The sequence below is a fragment of the Coenobita brevimanus genome, chromosome 17, assembly GCF_032717465.1.
Source record: "Coenobita brevimanus isolate Jiangsu-jjx chromosome 17, ASM3271746v2, whole genome shotgun sequence".
Taxonomy (NCBI): domain Eukaryota; kingdom Metazoa; phylum Arthropoda; class Malacostraca; order Decapoda; family Coenobitidae; genus Coenobita; species Coenobita brevimanus.
In genome coordinates, this window is record NC_136970.1 from 234,949 (window position 1) to 255,000 (window position 20,052).

Genomic DNA, 20,052 nt, shown 5'->3' on the forward strand with positions numbered 1-20,052 from the left:
TACAGTACCCTGTGGCACTGAAGGGGAGCCAACATGTGGTGGTACTGTGCATTCTAGGTGGAACAGCTGTGGCATGCACCCTGGAGCCAATCTTGCTATAATTCCCTGCACCTTGCCTTGGGAAGGCCCCTGTTCCAACCCTGGTAAGACATTATCTAACATGAAAGAAAAGTACTTGGGAGACGAATGCTAATCTCCCGCCAGAATATGCTGTTGGCCAAGTCCAAGATTTAGGCCATATCTTGATACCCTGAAGGTTTCATGTTGATAGCTCAAGCCATTCATGAGATATAATGGTGCCAAAAGGAGGTGATAAAAACTAGTTGACTTTTGGCAGCCATTTTGGTGACCTTGACCCCGAGTGCCCATTTAGTATGTCGTCCAAGATTTTGGCCATAGTTTGATATCCGGAAGGTTTCATGTTGATAGCTCCAGCCGTTCATGGGATATAATGGGAACAGATACACACACACACACACACACACACACACACACACACACACACACAGAGGCAGGCAAAAATATTATCACTCAGCCTTCTAAAGGTGGGCGATAACAAGGGGATGCCACATCCTGACACAATGTAAGCGCAGTACTGTACCTGTAAAATGGCTGTGCAGAAGCAGTTGCTTACCTGTAGCTGATGGGTCTCCTCAACCAGACACACTGGGTTTCAGCAAGAACAACAGTGCCTTGTAAGAATTGGTGAGAGACTTCAAATACCTGGGAACAGTGATAGAAAAGAGAGGAAAATGTGCAGAAGAAGTGGAAAGTAGAAGTGACCCAAGGAAGGAAAGTAGCTGGTGCTATGAAGGCCTTGATAAGAAACAGAAGCTTGAGTGTGTCAGCTGTGCAAGGCATACATGAAGGAGTGTTAGTGCCGACTTTAAAATATGGATGTGGGACTATGGTGTGGCATGAAAACGAAAAGTCAAGAGTAAGAGCAGTGGAGATGGGATTGCTGAGGAATGTATGTGGAGTACAGAGAGTGGATAGGATACGGAATAATGTGATTCGTGAAAAATGTGGAGTAAGGAAGTCTGTGGACACCGGAATCGAAGAGTGTACCGAGATGATTTGGTCATGTGGAGAGAACGGATAATAATAGAGTGGTGAAAAGGGTATACCTGAGTAATTCTGAAGGAGGGAGGAGGCGAGGTAGGCCAAGAAGAAGGTGGAGGGATATGGTGGATGTGTGAGGAAGAGAGGTATGGAATTTGGTGAGGCTAAGGGACTGACAAGAGACCGAGCTGGCTGGATGAATTTTATGCAGAGAAGCGCAGAACGAGGGATGTGGCACCCCTTTCTAATGTGACAGGTTTGGATTGGCTCTGTCAGATGACCACTGTATATGTGAAGCTACAGAATGTGGTGAAATTTTTCTTTTGACCCATATGACGGAGCCAGGATTTTGAAGGTTTGAATGATAAGTGAATGGAAGCATTTTTCATTGAATTGGGCAACCTTTGTCTGTCTGGATGTTGCTACTTTTGCTACTTCTCACCCTGCCCTGGGGTGGGAAAGGAGGTCCAGATGATGATGATGATATGGTTTATATGTACTTCAAAAAAGTTAACAGATATGCATTGATTGTGTTGGGACAAGTGATATCAGTACCTCATATCACTTGAAGAAATATTTTGGAAAGTGGGGTTTTTTGGAAATTGGATTTTTTTTCATTTGAGACTTTATACTGTAATATTTTTACTTTTAACTTGGTGATGGAAAGGGTTGCCTTCCTGTGATGGCATTATATCATTGGGTGGCTCCACTACCTGGTTATACAAGTAACCCTTATCCCCCTCCATATCTCAACCTGCAGTCCACAAAGTTTATGTCCAGACAAGCTTTGAAGCCACAACAACAGCCATTATTTTGTTCATAGAGTGATATTAGCACTTGTAGCTCCAGGTTCATCTGCATCTACCCTCTCCTTCAGTCCACCATCCTCCTTTTAGGGGGATTTTGGGGAGGGGGGGGTTGAATCATGTTTGTATAACCAGGCAGTTACACTACCCACCCGTATTGGTGCCACCACATGAAGGCATCCCTTTCCAGTTCCAATTACTAGAGAGCAATTGAAAAGTGAATGGAGGTGTGTGATCATTCTGCATGGAGATGATAATGATAATAATGATGATGATGATTTTTATGAGTGTTGTTACTGTTATTATTTTTCTCAGCAAATGAACGGATGGAATTACTAGAGGTCTACCAGCATCCATCCAGCCACCCACTCTTCTGATGTGCGTCTCTTATTGGCCGTCAACCATTTCTCCATCCACTCATCGGCTGTATTTCTCCACTCCATGATGTTAATAGCTAAGTCAAGTTTCTCGTACCAATAGCGTGTATTCTAAGTGGCATTGGAGATCTCTTAGCACCTGTTTGTTAGTGATTTATTATGCACATTACACCTTAGTATCCTCATGAACAGTTTTGGAATTCATCAGCAATGGCTCGGATTCCCTCTGTACCGGTCAACCTCAGAGTAAGATCTAGCTATCTGTGTATCAGTCTATCTGTCTCTCTGTCTAGCTATCTATGTCTGTCTATCTAGCTGTCTATCTACCTATCTGTCTATCTATCTATTGCCAGATGCCTTAATCCCATTAGGGGTGGTGACAAACAAATCGCCTCCACATCGCTCTCTCCTCACCCATTAGGCTTTCCACCCACCAGCTCACACCTGTCTCCCTCATATGTCTGTCCACTCCATCCCACAATCTCATCCTCAGTCACCCCCTCCTCCTCTTCCCCTCCACCTCACTCACATATACTGTACCCCTCTAGCCATCTCTTACACTCCATCCTCTCCACAGGGCCAAACCATCCCAGAGTATTTCTCCTAACACTTTCAGTCACATCCACATCAACACCTCAACACTCTTTCACTTCTTCATTTGTTTGTCCATCTCTGCATTAACTCCACATGCTCCACATTCACATCGACACCACAGTGATCTTTCACTCCCCGATTTGTGTCTGTCTGTCTCTCCATGTAACTCCACAAGCTCTGCTCAGATAACTCATCTCCACGGCTCTCACTCTGACTTGTGTTGTTCCTACAGGGTCTAGGCTTCACATTCATACATTAAGCCCAGTCATGTTCATGGAAAAATAATGGGATAACATTCAACATTATACTGAACTTAGGGATTATAGGGATTGTGCAAGTGAAATTGGCAGTTGTTTATAAGCAATTGGTGATTTCTAGGGGATCATAGGAATCGAATAAGTGAAAATGGCAATCACATTTTGAAAACAGTGTTTCAAAATATTACGACCATAGAAGCACAGGATCGTATAAGTCTGTCGTGAAACATGGGTAACCTGTAATCTGGTCAAATATCAATTTCCGTTATGTAGTGGATAAGGTAGATGTTTTTGTACTTTTGTTTTCCTTCAGAACTTTGCTTAGAGTGAACCTGTCATTCTGAAATTTTTCATGCAGGTAGTAGAGGACAAGATAGTTCAGTTCTGATTTTAGTCAATACAGTATGTACCAAACACATTATATTTTTCCATTGGGGTTGAAGAAATAGACTGTAATGACCAAGATGCCTCATATTTAACCATTTTGCATAAATTTAAACCACATCAAGAATATTTTGATTATTCTTAAGGATTAAGATATTTGTGGCCACCCCTTACAGGATTAAGATATATGGGTATAGATAGATAGATGGATGGATCAATAGATGGATGGATGGATGGATAGATAGCTAGATAGATAGATAGATAGATGGATGGATGAATGGATGGATGGATGGATGGATGGAAAGATGGATGGATGGAAAGATGGATGGATGGATAGATGGATGGATGGATAGATAGATGGATAGATAGATAGATAGATAGATAGATGGATGAATGGATGAATGGATGGATGGATGGATGGATGGATGGATAGATAGATAGATAGGTAGGTAGGTAGGTAGGTAGATAGATAGGTAGATAGATAGATGGATGGATGGATGAATAGACAGATAACTAGATAGATAGATAAAGTCTCTTCCCCCCCTCAGATATAAACTCTTATTCTCCACATCTAGTTGGAGTTCCTTAAACCACAGGCACACCAAGTGTTAGTACAGTATTTCTTTTCATTTATAAAGGCTCCAGCTTGCATACATGTCTCAGCCTTGGTCACCTAATGGCAGCTGTCCACTTTGCTCAATCTTTGGAGCCCTCCTGTTCAATCCCTTCTCCTTGAGGTCCTTTTTTTTTGGTCTGCCCTTCTTAGTCCTACCCTTGATGTTCACACCTCTTACTTTCTGCACCCATTTGTCATCTTCCATCCTCTTAACATGCCCAGACCATCTCAGTCTACCTCTCCTCATCTCAGCATTTATACATTTGAGTCCATCCTTCCTCTCAACTTTTCATTTCCAGTCCTAACCCTCCCAGGCCTCTCATGCAAGGGACACTACACATCCATCTGATCATTATCACTTCTGCTTGTTTAAGTCTTATGGAAATCCTCGTCTTTTGCTGCTTGGTTCTCACTAATGCACAGCGTTACACTTCTGTATGCTGCATACAAGGACCTCTTTGCATGGAGGAAGGACCTTCTCAATGTCAGGAGACACAACAGCTCCCTGAACTTCCAACCACCCCTTACCCTAGCCACAGAGCTAGGTAGTTCCAGCCCCACCTCCAGCATATAAAATTTTCCCTAAATAACAGAACTCCTCCTCCATACTCTGAAGACTCTCCAGCAAGATCAATCCAGCCATGCCTCTCAGTCTCTGTGTGTTCTATCCAGTACACCACACATATATTATCACCATTATTTTGCAACCTACCTCTAATACCACAGCATCTACGCTGCACAAGATAGAGTTACTTCCCAAACCCATGTGGGTGTATAGTATGGTACTGTATTAATACCATCTTTCCATCCATCACCCACTCTGTTTTTTTTGACCCACCAGGTGGGTAGAGACTCGGGACTAGGCTACTCAGTCCCGACATTTAAATCAGGAGTGCCCAGCATTCTGTGAAAAATACATCCCAGCCGCCCTTTGGATATAAACTCTATACTTCACATCTAATTGGAGTGCCTTAGCTGACTAGACCACTAGACACCAGCATATAAAAGATATGAATACCACACAAGAGAATATTAAGGTGTAAGCTGTAATGTGCATTTGAAAGAGATGATAAGAAATGTCCTATGCTGTTTAGGATATGAAGCTTTGTATTATTATTATTATTATTATTATTATTGTTATTGTTGTTGTTGTTGTTATGGACCAGAGCGCTTACACTCACTGACCTGGGTTTGTGTGTATGAATGTTCCCAGTGAATTTTGAAAATAAATTCCACAACTCATTTGGATCAGTGCCACCACATGAAGGCAGCCCATTCCCCACACCATAAGTGTATATAAATTACCTTTGTGTAGTTCTGTGATAAACCAGTCTCCATAACACTTAATCGTTTTAAAAAATCATTTTCATTTTTGTGTTCTTGTAATAACTGTTTGAAAATTGAAGTTAGCTATGTTAGAAAGCATTAGAAGTACCTTGAGATGGTTTGGTCATGTGGAGAGGGTGGAGAATGAGAGAGTGTCTAGGAGAGTGCGTGTGAGTGAGGTGGAAGGGGGTAGGGGGAGGGAATGAGATGGAGGGATGGGGTGGAGAGGTATATGAGAGTGGGGAGTGTGAATTGAAAAGAGGGCAGCTTGATGGCATAGGATAGGGTGACTTGGACATGATAATTTGTGGCCACCCCATATGGGATTAAGGTGTTTAACAATAGATAGATAGATAGATTGGTATAAATTCTGTAGATGGGTGGACAAACAGATAGATAGACAGAGATAGACAGACAGATAGATATAAACCAGTAGATAGATTGTAAAATAGATTGATAGATAAAATTTTAGCTCTACTTAAATAATGAAATGTTTAGTAATTGAGTGAAGTTAGAAGTAGTACAGTCGTTGCAACCCCAGGCTTATCAGTATGTGAATGCAGTAGAGTGCAGTCCTATACACAGCTTAATATTAGGTAATTCACATATCCATTCTGCTTCCTTTTGAGCGTAGGGGCCAGGGGCTCGAGTACGCAGTCTTGACATTTAAGATTAGGATGACCAGCCTCCCCCAGCCCTGAATGGCATTTTGTGAGCAAGCCACCCCTCAGATGGAAACTCCCATAGGCGTAGTCCAGTTGGGTTGCCTTAACTCGCTAAACCACCTGGCATTTTGCAAGATAGAAAAACCACATGTCTAAGCCCAAACCATAGCACAAAGGCCACAGCTCACTCAAACCCAAGAACAGTGCCACTTCACCTCTAGGCTTCTTTAAACTCAGGAACACTTATAGATATGAACCCAGGTCTTGTGAGTTGTGGAGGGGATTCATAAAATACCATACAATGATTTTCACGTCACAAATTAACATACGATGATTCTCTTGTCGTAACTGCATATTTTTTTTTTTTTTTCCAACAAGATACCGGTATGTGTAGAGATTCTGTGTCCCATTTTCCTTGACACTGAATTGATCTGTCAGTCAGTTGATTAAGAAGCTGATGTGTTAGTCAGTCAGTTAATCAGTCAAACAGTCACTCAGCCAGTCAGTCTGTCAATCAACCACTCAGTCAGTCAGTAAGTCAGTTGGTCAATCAACCACTCAGTCAGTCATCAATCAGTCAAAACGAATCACAGATGTATAATAAAATTTGTGAAACTAAGGGAGTCTCAGCTTGGAGTGACTCTGTGCAGTTGTGGCTGAGTTCCCCACCTGAGAGTGATGATTGTATGGCAGGTTACCAAGCTTGTAGCCACACTTCACCATCATGGTAGTGCTTCCCAGGGCCAGTGGTAGCTAAATATCTGCCGTAGTGTATTTACTCCAACTTAGCAATGATTCCTAACCCTTTTCGGCCTAATTGATGGTCCAATGTTGTCAGAGTGGAGGGTTGATTTGACTAGTAACCAAGGAGATTCACTCGTTCCTCATAATTAAGGGTTATTAAATTTCATATAGCCATAAATTCATATTCATATTTACATTGTGAAGTTAACCCAGTTTGATCAGATGAAAATGTGATGACTCTTTCAGCTTAGTTTATGGCCAGATTATTCAGACTGAAGGGTTGATTTGATTAGTAACCAAGGAGACTCAGTTCTGCTTCATGATTAAGGCTCAGTAAATCCATGCAACCACCGCTTAGTGATCAAGTTGTGAGATTTAAGATAAATTCATTTGAGTAACCCGGGAGAATCATTCGCACCCCATAACTAAGTATTACAGAATCTGACACAGTTTAATAGTAAAGTTAAGGGAGTAGCCCAGTTATGTCAGGTGAAAACAGACTAACTATATGTAATTACAAAAACACTTAGTAAGTTACGACTGAAAATCAATCGTAAGTGTTTTGTGAATCCAGGTCCACTTTGACACCACACATGTACGGCCTCTTTCATTCTCTTAACCCATTAATATAGTGACATATTTTATTCTTGTTGTTGTGGCCCCAGGCTCATTTGGATCTGAACTCAGTGTACTGCAGGCTGAACATGGCCATTTCCCCCAGTACCATTGTCCTTTTGGGGAATAGGGAGGGAGTTGAGGAAAATTTATGTAACCAGGCAGCAAAGTCTTCTGGTTATATCAGTGCTGCTGTTGTTGTTTTGGCCCAAGGTTTATTTAGATCTGAACTAAGTGGACTGTAGGCTGAAGTTATCTTTTCCTACAGTCCACCATTGTCCTTTTGGGGGATATGAAAGGGACTGAGGGGCATTTAACCAGTCAGCAAAGCCTCCTGGTTGTATCAGTGCCACCACATGAAGGCTTTCATCTTTAGCACCCAGCAAGAATAATAATCATCATCTAGACCTCCTTTCAGTAAAATAAACTAATATGTCACATAATTAAAGGGTTAATCAAAAGCCAGCATTGAGTATGTTGATCACCAGATACTCGAGTTTTGAATTTTATTAAAGTCCTATAAGCTCTTTTGATGCCAAAATTTTGGAATCATATCCTTCATTGAGTAAAGTCAATTTTGATTCTGTTGATTTTGTAATATTACTATTTTGACATTCCGAAATGATTCTTTGTCCAAAATTTCTCTCCTGACGTCGGTTATTTGGTACTTCAGACCTATGTAATGCTCTGAAAAGTTTTCCTAAGTCAAAAAAAAAAATAATGATAATAATAATAATTCAAAGATTAACTAACTAATGAGTACGTCTTGCTATTTGCATCTCGGAAAAATACTAAGTTGAAAAATTGGTGCAAATAAATACTAGTTGGCAACTCAAGGCATCTAAAAAAAATATAGTAAGTCGAAAAATCAGTAATAAAAACACTAGCTGGCAACTTTCAAATTAAAGATGGCTGTCTGTGTGTGTGTCGAGGCTGTAAGCTCTCTTGGTACAATTGGGGACAAAAGTTTGTCAAATATTTCACTATGTCTGCCTGTCACTTTCCTCTTGTGGTCCTGTGCCGAGACGTTTCGTAATTTCCCTGCTCTTACGATCATTCTTAAGTTGAGAAAAACTTCGTACATTTCTTCATACGATCATTCTTATGTTAAGAAGAGGCATTTGAAGTTTCTCTGCTCTTATGATCATTTTTGTTCACATGATGCATCAGGGAGGAAGGTGATGGACATGCCCTAAGTTTCAGAGGTAGACACAGTGGAACAGTATACGAACTTTTGCCCCCCCCCCTCCCCATCAGTGTGTGGTTTGTCTGCTCCCCCACCCCATTCACCCCATTTATTTTGGGTGAAGGAGGGAAGGGGAATGGGGTGGGGGGGCTTTTTATTATAATGGGTTTTGATTTTTTTATAACACTTTTTTCCCATTTCAGCTAGTCTCCGGACACTCTTCAGATTATGGAAGGCTCGACGCGAAACCTGGTCACCTTTTTCTTGGCAATCGACTTAGGTACATTTTTTGGCCGCTTTTTTCCCATATTTTGCCCATTTTTTGCTAATTTTTTTGTATTTTTTATATTTTTTTGGTATTAGTTCATTTTGATTTTTGAATTTTATATTTATATAATTATTTTTAGTTTGACTTGATTTTTGTATATATTTTTTCAATTGGTTGTATCTATGTATTTAGTGAATAAAGTTTTTTCAACACTTATGTTTAATTACCATATGTATGTTTTTTTCTAGTCAAAGTTGAGATAAAAAATATGTACTGTATAGTGTAAAATATGTATGTGGTCAGACATGACAAATATTTGGTTCTTATTCTGAAAAAAGTCAAAAGGATTAAATAAAGATCAAAAAACATTGTTTAAAAAAGATTAAGAAAACACACAGAATAAGTCATACTTTTTATTCTGCAGTTATGTTAATGAACAATACAATATAAATGCAGACTTGGAAGGGTGTTCTTGGCAGAGGCATGACAGTCCTTGGCTCAGCAGGGGGTCACCACAGCCTCGGTGTCCTTGGCTCCGCAGGGAGTCACCACAGCCTCAAAGTCCTTGGCTCCGCAGGGAGTCACCACAGCCTCAAAGTCCTTGGCTCCGCAGGACGTAACCACAGCCTCAGAGTCCTTGGCTCCGCAGGGGGTCACCACAGCCTCAGAGTCCTTGGCTCCGCAGGGGGTCACCACAGCCTCAGAGTCCTTGGCTCCGCAGGGGGTCACCACAGCCTCAGAGTCCTTGGCTCCGCAGGGGGTCACCACAGCCTCAGAGTCCTTGGCTCCGCAGGGGGTCACCACAGCCTCAGAGTCCTTGGCTCCGCAGGGGGTCACCACACCCTCAGAGTCCTTGGCTCCGCAGGGGGTCACCACACCCTCAGAGTCCTTGGCTCCGCAGGGGGTCACCACACCCTCAGAGTCCTTGGCTCAGCAGGGAACAGTTCTTGGCAGGGTAGACCAGCAGGGGCACCAGACCTGTGAACCATAGTGTATTAGAGTTCAAAAGTTCACTTTCAGTAATGTATATCTTTAAAAGTTTAAATTTAATTAAATAAAAATTCTTGCAGTTGCAAAATTAACAATTTACAGGGGCTAGTATAAAAACTACAGAAGTTTTCCACAGCTTAAATTTTGATCACTGCATTAATAGCTTCATAGAATGGCCAAGTTAAGGTGAATGAAGTTTAGAAATTCCCACATCCAAGTCTGTGTGCCAAAGTACAGTAACTTGATGCACTGATCAAACAAAAGGGTCAAACAAGACTCACCAGAAAAATGACAGATTCAACACGAGCAACAAGTCATCCAGGGGCACCACCAGGTCAACCAAGGGCAGTATCAGGGCACTACCACCACCACTACCACCATCACAGCAAGGGCAGCAGCCCACCAGAGCATAGATATCAACAGGGCACCACCAGATCCTCCAGGAGAAGGAGCAGGTCACCAGTACCACCAGAGCAAGGGCACCAGCTGAGCACCTCTAACACCAACACCACAGCAGGGGCTGGGACAGGGACAGGGGCTGGGACAGGGACAGGGGCTGGGACAGGGACAGGGGCTGGGACAGGGACAGGGGCTGGGACAGGGGCTGGGACAGGGACAGGTCCACTCATCAACCAACACCCGAGTAGTATTTAGGTAATCAGACAAAATATATAGGTACGAAATCTAAGACCATGTTAATACTCATTTACAGCATACTAAAATCTGAATTATGAAATCAAAATGCTGTATATGTTAAGAATCCAAAACTATGTAGTCAAAATTAGATTGTACCAGGAAAACTAGCCCAAAATGAGACTGAGGAGATCAAGGGACGGTGTGGAGAGAGAGAGGGAGCGATCTGAATAGAAGGGCAGCCTGGAGGATAGCGAGACTGGAAATTCCTTTCTGGCCACCTCAAGTCCTGTGCAGATAAGTACTAGACAGTAGACTTGATAAACAAGAGATCCCCAGGCTGAATGTGTTCAGGTTAGATCAAGTTGTATGCATTTATGAACCAGCTGAACAAAATTGTAGTTTTAAATAAAATACTAGAGTTGTGCCAACCATGAGAGGGCCAATGGTGATAAGGCTCCTATGCTCTAAATTAAGTTGTTGGTTTTAGCTAGAATAACATAGGAGTTGCCCTGACCATTAGAGGGGCTAGTGGTGATAAATATTAACTTTGGCTCCCACAATTTTCAGCTGAACTCGTCTAGCTTTGTGGAATATAGTACTAGTAATTCCGCCTGGGTTAATCGTTTTCGTTTTTAAAGGCTCCAACATGCTTGCATGTGTCGGCCTTGGTCACCTAATGGCGGCTCTCCATGCTGCACGATCCATTGCAGCCTCCCTGTTCAATCCCTTAACCCTAAGGTCACACTTAATGACTTCGTCCCATGTCTTTCTCGGTCTACCTCTCATAACCCCACCCCCAATATTAACACTTCTCACCTTCCTCACCCAATTATCATCCCCCATCCTCTCCACATGTCCAAACCACCTCAATCTACCTCTCCTCATCACAACACCAATACACTCCAGTCCCATCCTACCTCTCAACTCTTCCATTGTAAACCCAGCCCCTCCAGGCCTTGGACGCAGGGACGCACTGCACATCCACCTAATCATTGTCATTTCTGTACGTCTGAGCCGGCGAATGTCTTCCTCCTTCACTGCCCAGGTCTCACTCCCATACAGCATTACACTCCTAACACATGCTGCATACAAAGACCCCTTAGCACGTAGGGAGAGCCCTCTCCATGTCAGGAGAGGAAAGAGCTCCCTGAACTTCTTCCAACCACTTCTCACCCTAGCCACAGAGGTAGCTCCAGCCCCACCTCCAGCACACAACATGTCTCCCAAATAACAAAACTCTTCCACACACTCAAGAGATTCACCAGCAAGTTAAATCCTTTCACGTCTGACAATCTCCACCTGCTCACCCCGGCACGCTGTACACATAAAATCAGCATTATCTCGCAGTCTACCTCTATACCACTACATCTCTTATGCACCCACTTATCACACACACCGCACAAGATGATTGCAATAACTCAGGCTCCTATAACGAACAAAATTGCCTTGCTTTAGCTGCAATAAAATGCCATTGCTGTACCGGCCATGAGAGGGCTAATTGTGACACTTTCCTTGCCCTCATACATATTTCTAGGTCAAATGAGATGCTGTTGTAACGTTCATGAGACTAGGGTATGTGAGGCTTGGAGGGGAGGGGGGATGAGACAGAGGCCTGAAGTAAGAGACCAAGGACAAGACAGGGATGAAGTGGAGAGGAGAGGAGAGGAGAGAAGGGGGCGAGTTGGATGGAGGACAGCCAAGTGGAGGAGGACAGGGCAACACTGATTTAGTTACTGGCCACCCTCACAGGATGAAGGAGTCTGGCAATAGAACAGACTTACCTACTTTGGGGAGACTAAACTTTTAGATTTGGTCTAAATTTTCCTCTGGCAGTGTATTTTAAGTTATTGTGCCAGGAAAAAACACTGCAGCTCTAGTATGGCCTTCCATATCACTTCTCTGGGAGTAACATGTGTTAATATTTGTCCAACAACCTCTTATGGCCAAGTATAATCAGACTGGAGGGTTAATTTGAATAGTAACCATGGAAACTCATGAAACTTGTGAATGGGGTGCACCATTCCTGTCATGAGAAACTAAGCTTATAGCCATGTAGCTCCCTACTTATGATCCTTGGCACTGATCCATCTCCACCATATCTAATAAATTTTTCCACGACTCACGATGTTTTTTGTCAAGTTTTACCCTACTTTGGGCATACCAGAGGACTGGCAATAAGAGTGACTAGATGACTGGAGAGGGGAAGGAAGAGACCGAGAATAATCTGGAGGACGGAGTGCAGAGATAACGAGGGATGGAATGGAGAGGAGGAGGGGGTGCGAGTTTAAAGCAGCCTAATAATAGGACTACCAATAGTATTGGAAGTGTATTGGAATAAAATCCATTATACGTCATGCATTATTACAGCTCGTCAGTCTACATATATCTTCAGACTCCTTAATCCTATAAGGGTGGCGACAAACAAATAGCCTCAAAGTCTCCCCGGTCCTATGTTAAAAGTGCCCTCCCGCCTCAACCCCCACCCCTTCTCTCCACTCCATCCCTCCATTTCATCCTTTGTCTCCTCCTCCCCCTTTCCTCCACTTCACTCTTTTTTTCCATGCTAACTAAATTTGGACTGTGAATTACACTCAGAACTATCAGTTCACGTGGAGGTGATGGAGGAAAGACTGACTAGTATACGAGTGAGGAGGGAGAGGGAGATACCAGTGATGGAGGGATGCAGTATAGTTATGATAGGGTACGTTGGAAGGAAGACAACCAAATGTCAAGAGGACAGGGCCACGTGGTGATCTGCTTGTAGGCATCTCATACGGAATTAAGTTGCCGGGCATTAGGCAATTATGCAGTTAAGGATTGCTACGAGGTTCAATACTGAATAAGCAAAATACCGTTCTGACAGACGCAGTAGTAGTTGCACACACTCATCTTAACAGAGCCCGGTGAACTGCTGGCTGAAGTTGCCCCTTCTTGAATTTAACCTTTCGAGGGACGAACGGGTGTCAGTATAACCAGGCAGTTCCACCATCTAGTACCATCTGTGCCACCACTGGAAGGCACCATCCTTCACCACCACCACCACACGTATCCTGGAAAAACAGTTTTTATATTTTAGTACACAATAGTTTAACAAAATATTGCAGTGCGTTCTCATTAGTAACCGAGGGCACTCATTTCCACCCCATAAAAGACACGTAACTCCTTTCAACTCAATCAATAGCCAAGTGTAGTCAGATCGGAAGGTCGATTTGATTAATAACCAAGAAGACTATGCCTAATAAACGCTAAAATTACCACCACTCACCATGAAATAGGAGGGAAGTTACTTAGCCGGTGCCTGGAACAAAAGTGGGCCAGCATTCACCTCCCTTCCCTCATCAGCTTCCCCCATCCCGCCCCTCCACTTCCCCTCCAAGCAAACCTTTCTTCTAACTGGCATTTGAAGCTTCGTAGCACCTCTTCCTTGGTGGTTTATTTTCCATGTCACATTTTTATTATTTCACCTGAGTTGTATATATCGTCTTAATATCTACATATAGTCTTCAATAGTAACATTCAACACGATACTGAGGTTATATAGAGTAATCGGTATGGAGCAAGTGTTACGAATATTCGGAGTGGCAGTTGAGGCTTCGTAGCATCCTTTTCATGGCGAATAACTGCGTATTACACCTTCATAATCTTTTTATATCGACAATGTGGCATTAGTTACATAAAAGGGGTATTGAGGTGTAATATGCAGAATAAATCGCTAAGGATGAGGCGCTACGAATATTCTAGGTGATATCTGGAGCTCGGAATAAATCGCTCAAGATGAGTTGCTACGAAAATTCTAATTGGTATCTGAAGCTTAGTACCAGCTCTTCCTGGCAATTTATTTTGCTTATTAAACCTTCATAATCCCATCAGAATAAATCGCAAAGGAAGAGGTATTACGAGAGCCCCATAATAAACAAATCTTTAATCAGTAATATCATTCAGATTTCAGCAGTGACTACTTCTACAACAATTACCACTTCTACAAGGACAACAACAACAATTACTACTAAACTATTACTACTACTACAACTACTACTACTAGAGTACTGTTGCCACTACTACGACTACTACTAGTACTGATGCTGCTGCTATTACCAGTAGTACAGTTGCTACTGCTACTACTAGTGCTAGTAGTAGTAGTAGTAGTACTGTTGCAACTACAACAATAGCTATTACTACTACTACTACTGCTGCTGCTGCTGCTACTAGTACACCCAAACATTAAAATAAATGGAAAGATGGAAGCAGACACCACGAGGCACTAAGCCACTTTCCCCAGCTCAGGTGTTTGAGTCTGTGGCAGGTTACTCATCCACCATCGTGGGATACAAGGCCACTGCATCATCCAGGTTATCACAGTTACTCCCCTGAGGTGTTACATTAAGTACTTCTTTACTCACATTACCCACCAACCCAGGTGATGAAGAGGGATGCTTTCCTGTGGTTGGTCAGATAAAGCTGAGTGACTCCACTGCTCTGTTATATGAATATCCCTCAGCTCCCTCCTTATCCCCTTAAAGGAGGATGGTGAGTTGCAGGAAAAGGTAAAATTCAGCCTGCACTCCACAGGGTTCATATCGTCCTGGATATACAATAGGAACAACCTGCCATCCCATAAAAGGTGGATGGACACCTAAGTTGATTGATGACAGCTGCCTGAACCAGATTTTGAACCCCGGTGTTTCTTCCTCATGCAGCTGTTTTAGTAGAATGAGAAGAGGAACCCCAGTCAGTCTAGCACAGCAGACATCAACTGCAGGCAAACAACTGCCTGTGCAGGATTGCCTGTGCAGTGAACCAGGGTTCCCTTGCGGCAGACAATGACTTGCCGCAACAAGGCCACAACAACAGGAAACCAGATCATTAAAAAAACTAACACCATCACACCAGTCCTGAATGACCCTCCCTTACCATGTATTAATATAGATGATGGGTATTGGTGCCCTTGAATGTAAGATGCATGGCACATAGGTAGACTGCTGGGCCTCAGGGAATGAACTATGAAGTCTATGAAGTCACACACATACATACACACACACACACACACACACACACAATTTGATGTAGCTCTGTCTATTTCCTCCTCTGCCATTATCATTCTATCTCTGTGTCTGTTCTCCTCTCTTCCAACTTCTCTCCTTCCTGTTGCTTTTGATTACTCTTCTTTCTACTTCTGGTGCCTCTACACTAAGTGACAAGGCAAATCACTTCCTGTAACCCAGGAAACCATTTACAGTGTTGGGTAGTAACCGTACAACCAGATAACAGGGTAATATGGAATCCATTATGGTGCCCCTGTTAGACACAAATGCAGCATCCATCCAACGACCACACCTCCACACTTCTGCCACACTATGATTGCTAGCCATGGAGCATCTTAACTCACTAGACCACCAGCCATCCATATTCACAAACACTCAACATTTTCCCCTCATCAAAGAAGGGTCACATACTATGGAGCAACTTAACCCACTAGACAGCAGGGTATCTACATTTTCCTTCCTCACACCACTTCTGTCAAACAATGATCACAGCCTATGGAGCACCTGAATCCACTAGATCAGTCTAGTGAAGGTGAATTAAAAGAGTTCCCAACTGTAAACTTATTTTTTATTTTTTTTAATTCTAACAACAATAAATTATCTTAAACCCTTCACTATGCTGATTTTTTTATTTAATTATTCTTGGTCTTGTTGGCCCAAGCTTCTCTGGATGTCAACACAATGGAGTGCAAGCTGGATCTTCCCTTCTCCCTCCTTTTGGGGGGATGGGGAGGGAGTTGAGGGACGTTAGAATAATCAGGCAGTGAAACAGCCCAGTTACATCAATGCCATCACATAAAGACATCCCTCTCTACCACCACATCACTCATGCCACATTCAGTCAAACTTATTCAGCTTAGGAGAGTGTTTTCAAACCTTAGGGGTTGGATACAGCCTTCAACCCCTTCAGAATACCAACAGAAAAGTACTGTACCATCACATCAAAGAATTTTAAGCATCATCATCATTCATCATCATCTGGACCTCCTTTCCTACCCTAGGGCAGGGTGAGGAGTAGCAATGTTCAGACAGCCCAAGTTTGCCCAATAAAAATGAAAATAACAATAATAATAATAATAACAAACTCTATAAAACCACATTAACAATCAATTAACTTCTTCCCTACAATGACATATTACTGTACTGTATTAACTTTTACAAAATTACGTGTTTTTCTCTTATGCATCAGAAACTTTACTCAGCTACAAGGAGACATCTTCTTGAATTGACTATATTTAATCCCTTCAGTTCTCATCTCTTTTTCAGTCTGTCTCTTGCAGCATGACCCTTGTTGTTCACACCTCTCACCCTCTGCACCCAGCTATCATCCTCCATCCTCTCCACATGTCTAAACCATCTCAATCCACCTCTTCTCATCTCAACGCTATTACATTCAAGTCCCATCCTTCCTCTCAATTCCTCATTCACAATCCGAAGCTGAATAAAACTGCCTGGTACTGGTAATAATAAATAACAAAAGTAAATCATCATAGTAGTAGTAGTAGCAATAGTGGTGGTAGTTGTAGCCCCAGGTTCACCTCAAATGTCAACCCAGTGAACTACAGGAGGAAATTACCCTCCTCTTGCACTAGACTATCCTACTTTCAGGGGATAGGGAGGCAGATGTGTAACTTTATATAACAGGGCAGCTCCTCCACTTGGTTGTTCCAAGGTCACTACATGAGGGCATCCCTCTTCAGTGCCACATCATCATAGTGAAGGGCTTAAACTCACACTAGGCACTGGTATATGAAAAACTACAAAAAGAATAAAACAAACAAAACAAAACAAAATATAAATAAGAGACACATGAATAGCAAACCAGCAATGTGGATCAAACTGTACAAGTGTACGTGTGTGGTCTGGAATCCATACAAAATCTGAAAAACATACCATCTGTGAGTTGGAGTGTCAAGAAGTTAAGTGAGAAAAGAGTATGATATTTGAGAATGTACTGTGGAAGCTATGCGGTATCTGGAGAACGTGGGGTATGCACGTGTTTGTGAAGCTGCTGTTGTTGTTGCTCTATCCCAGTCTGTCTAGCCAAGCAAACCCATTAACCTTATGCAAGCAACTGCCTTCCTGTGGTAGACAGCATTCCACCAAGGTGAACAGGGTCTTTCCACATGGCATGGTGCAGGGAAATGGAGGAGGCATAGCCCCCAAGAGGATGAAATGTGCACGCAAGATATGTATAAGCAGCAGTCTCAGCCTGGACTTTGACTGATTAGTAAATGTGGTTGAGTTCCCAGCCTAGACATTTAGTGCAAGGCCAGCTACTGGGCATTGTCCCAGAACAGTTCCATGGCAGTACTTCCCATGACAATGGTAACCACCCATCTACTACAATTTTGTGAGGTGTAGTATAAGCGATTAATGGTGTCTGAAAGATGTAGAGGCTTGTTCTGAGGTACCTGTATCTATGAAATCTAAAAGAAGTAAACACTTGTCTTAATGCAGTTATGAAGTTTGAAATGTGTGTAAAAGCTTTGTGGGATACTTAGACTGTCTGAAAGATGTGGTTGTATGTCTCAAGACTGTGGTGTGAATGGCATGGCATAAGTGTTGAGCAGTGTGTAATGTGGAATAAGCATGTGTTTTGATGTGTAGCGTGATTTTTTTTGGGTATGGAAAGAGTATGAAATTTGATTGTAGTGCAGAATCTATATACTGTAATACAGTATCTAGAGAATGTGAAGAATGTACAGTGTATGTTTGTGAGGTGTAGTATAATGTATTAATGAAGTCTGAGATGGTTTGGTTTCCGGGTAGAAGCTGCAGCTGCTCCACCCAGGATGCACAGCATCAACACATGTTGGCTCCTCATCAACACCAGAGAGAAATGTGTAAATGTTAAGAATGTGCTGTGGAAAGAGTATTGTGTGGACTCTGTATATGATCTGCAGGTTAAAAGTTAAGTGTGAGGTGAAGATTTGATGTAAATTACATCTGTCTGGAAAGTGTAAGTGTGATATGGAATAAATACAAGAAGCAAAACATGTGGAATAAATACAAAACAGTGTGGAATGTCTAAGCAGTGTGTATGGAGTGGTCAGGCAGTAGGCGTGCTAGTAGTGAGGATAACACCAGTAGTGATGACTGCAGGCCGGGTGACTCTTGACCCTGATGCCAAACAGAACTGTATACCTCTCGTAGACCCAACACCCTGTGAAAATAAGAAGGTTAGATTATTTCTGCGGCTTTTATATCCTTGATGTTAAGTGGTGATGACTATCATCCACTCACTTGATGTAGTGCTGCCTATGTCTCCCTTCACCTTTATTATTCATTTAATTTATTTGCCCTCCTCTCTTCCTATTTATCCCATTCTTCCTATCACTTTTTATTTACTCTTCTTTCCATAGCAGGTTACCCTACATTGAGTGACAAGGCTAACAGTTTCCTGTGACCCAGAAAACCATTTACAATGCTGGGTAGTAACCATATAACCAAACAACAGGATGGTGTGGAGAATATTGTGGTGCCCCTGCTAACAGGATGGAGATGCAATTGTATCCTCCATCCAGGAGTTAACCCTTTGCACTCTTCCCCATGCCTTGCTGTGCCAAGATGTTGTCTGCTGCAAGGGAACATCTGTTCACTGCACAGGAAAGCCCTACAGGGGTGGTCGCTAGCCTGTGGCTGCCTGATGTGCTTGGCCAGACAAACTGGGGTTATTCAAACACCACAAGTGTATATATCCATCATCCAATCCTACACAGTCCCATCAGAAGTGTTGGGAACTACAGCTAGGCTACTTCATCTGACATTTAAGATAAACAACCAGCCACTCACCATTTACCCCCCCAGCAGTATCAAGCACACATTAGCCTAAACTAAAGCCAAAGTGACTCTGAAAAAGAAGAAAAAAAAATGTCCTCCATACTACTGTTTGTGTGATGACTTGCTGATATTTCCATCATCATCATCATCAACCAGACCTCCTTTCCCATCCATGGGTGGGATAAAGTAGGGTCCAGAGAGCAAGAAAAAACTAACAAAAATGAGATATTTGCCAAACTGAATGGACCACACTCCCATTCACTCATCATTTAATCGCCTGGAATCCTGGATGATATTTCAGATTAAAATAAAATAAGAAAAACTAAATTTAACGATGCTGAACGATCTGGGTATACGAACTTGTTGGCAAGGTCAGTGCGGACTGTTGGTGGAAGGTTCGCCACGCCTGGGTTAACCACTGCCAGACCCATGTTGCTGCGAGGGTTGCTGCCAACTGACACCAGCGAACGACCCAGTCTGAAATGCATGGGTTGTTAAGTAGCTGGGAAAAGGGAAGGAGGTGGGGACATTAACTTGTAGTGGTGTAACAAGAGAAAATTATGTAACCTGAAGGTAGATGTGATGTGGATGACCTAAGAAGAGAGAACAGAAAAGAAACAAAGGAAAGGAAAGGAAAAGGAATGTAAGATAATGTAAGGTCAAGTAGTATAGGTGGAAGATTTGGCTGAATAACATAATAC

General features: G+C 42.5%; 2 protein-coding genes across 2 annotated transcripts in view; one reads left to right on the forward strand and one right to left on the reverse strand.

Moving 5' to 3' along the window:
- The window catches only part of LOC145391250 (HMG box-containing protein 4), a 186,101-nt gene that overhangs the window by 152,744 nt on the left and 13,305 nt on the right, over nt 1-20,052 (forward strand). The gene's annotated exons all lie outside the window — the stretch shown is intronic.
- The window catches only part of LOC145391249 (uncharacterized), a 19,094-nt gene continuing 17,288 nt past the window's right edge, over nt 18,247-20,052 (reverse strand). Inside the window, exons 19-20 of the mRNA XM_080265920.1 lie at nt 19,712-19,828; nt 18,247-18,734 (exon numbers count right to left, since the gene is read on the reverse strand). Coding sequence (XP_080122046.1) covers nt 18,599-18,734; nt 19,712-19,828 — 253 coding nt within the window. The 3' untranslated portion in view covers nt 18,247-18,598. The remainder of the gene's footprint in view (nt 18,735-19,711; nt 19,829-20,052) is intronic.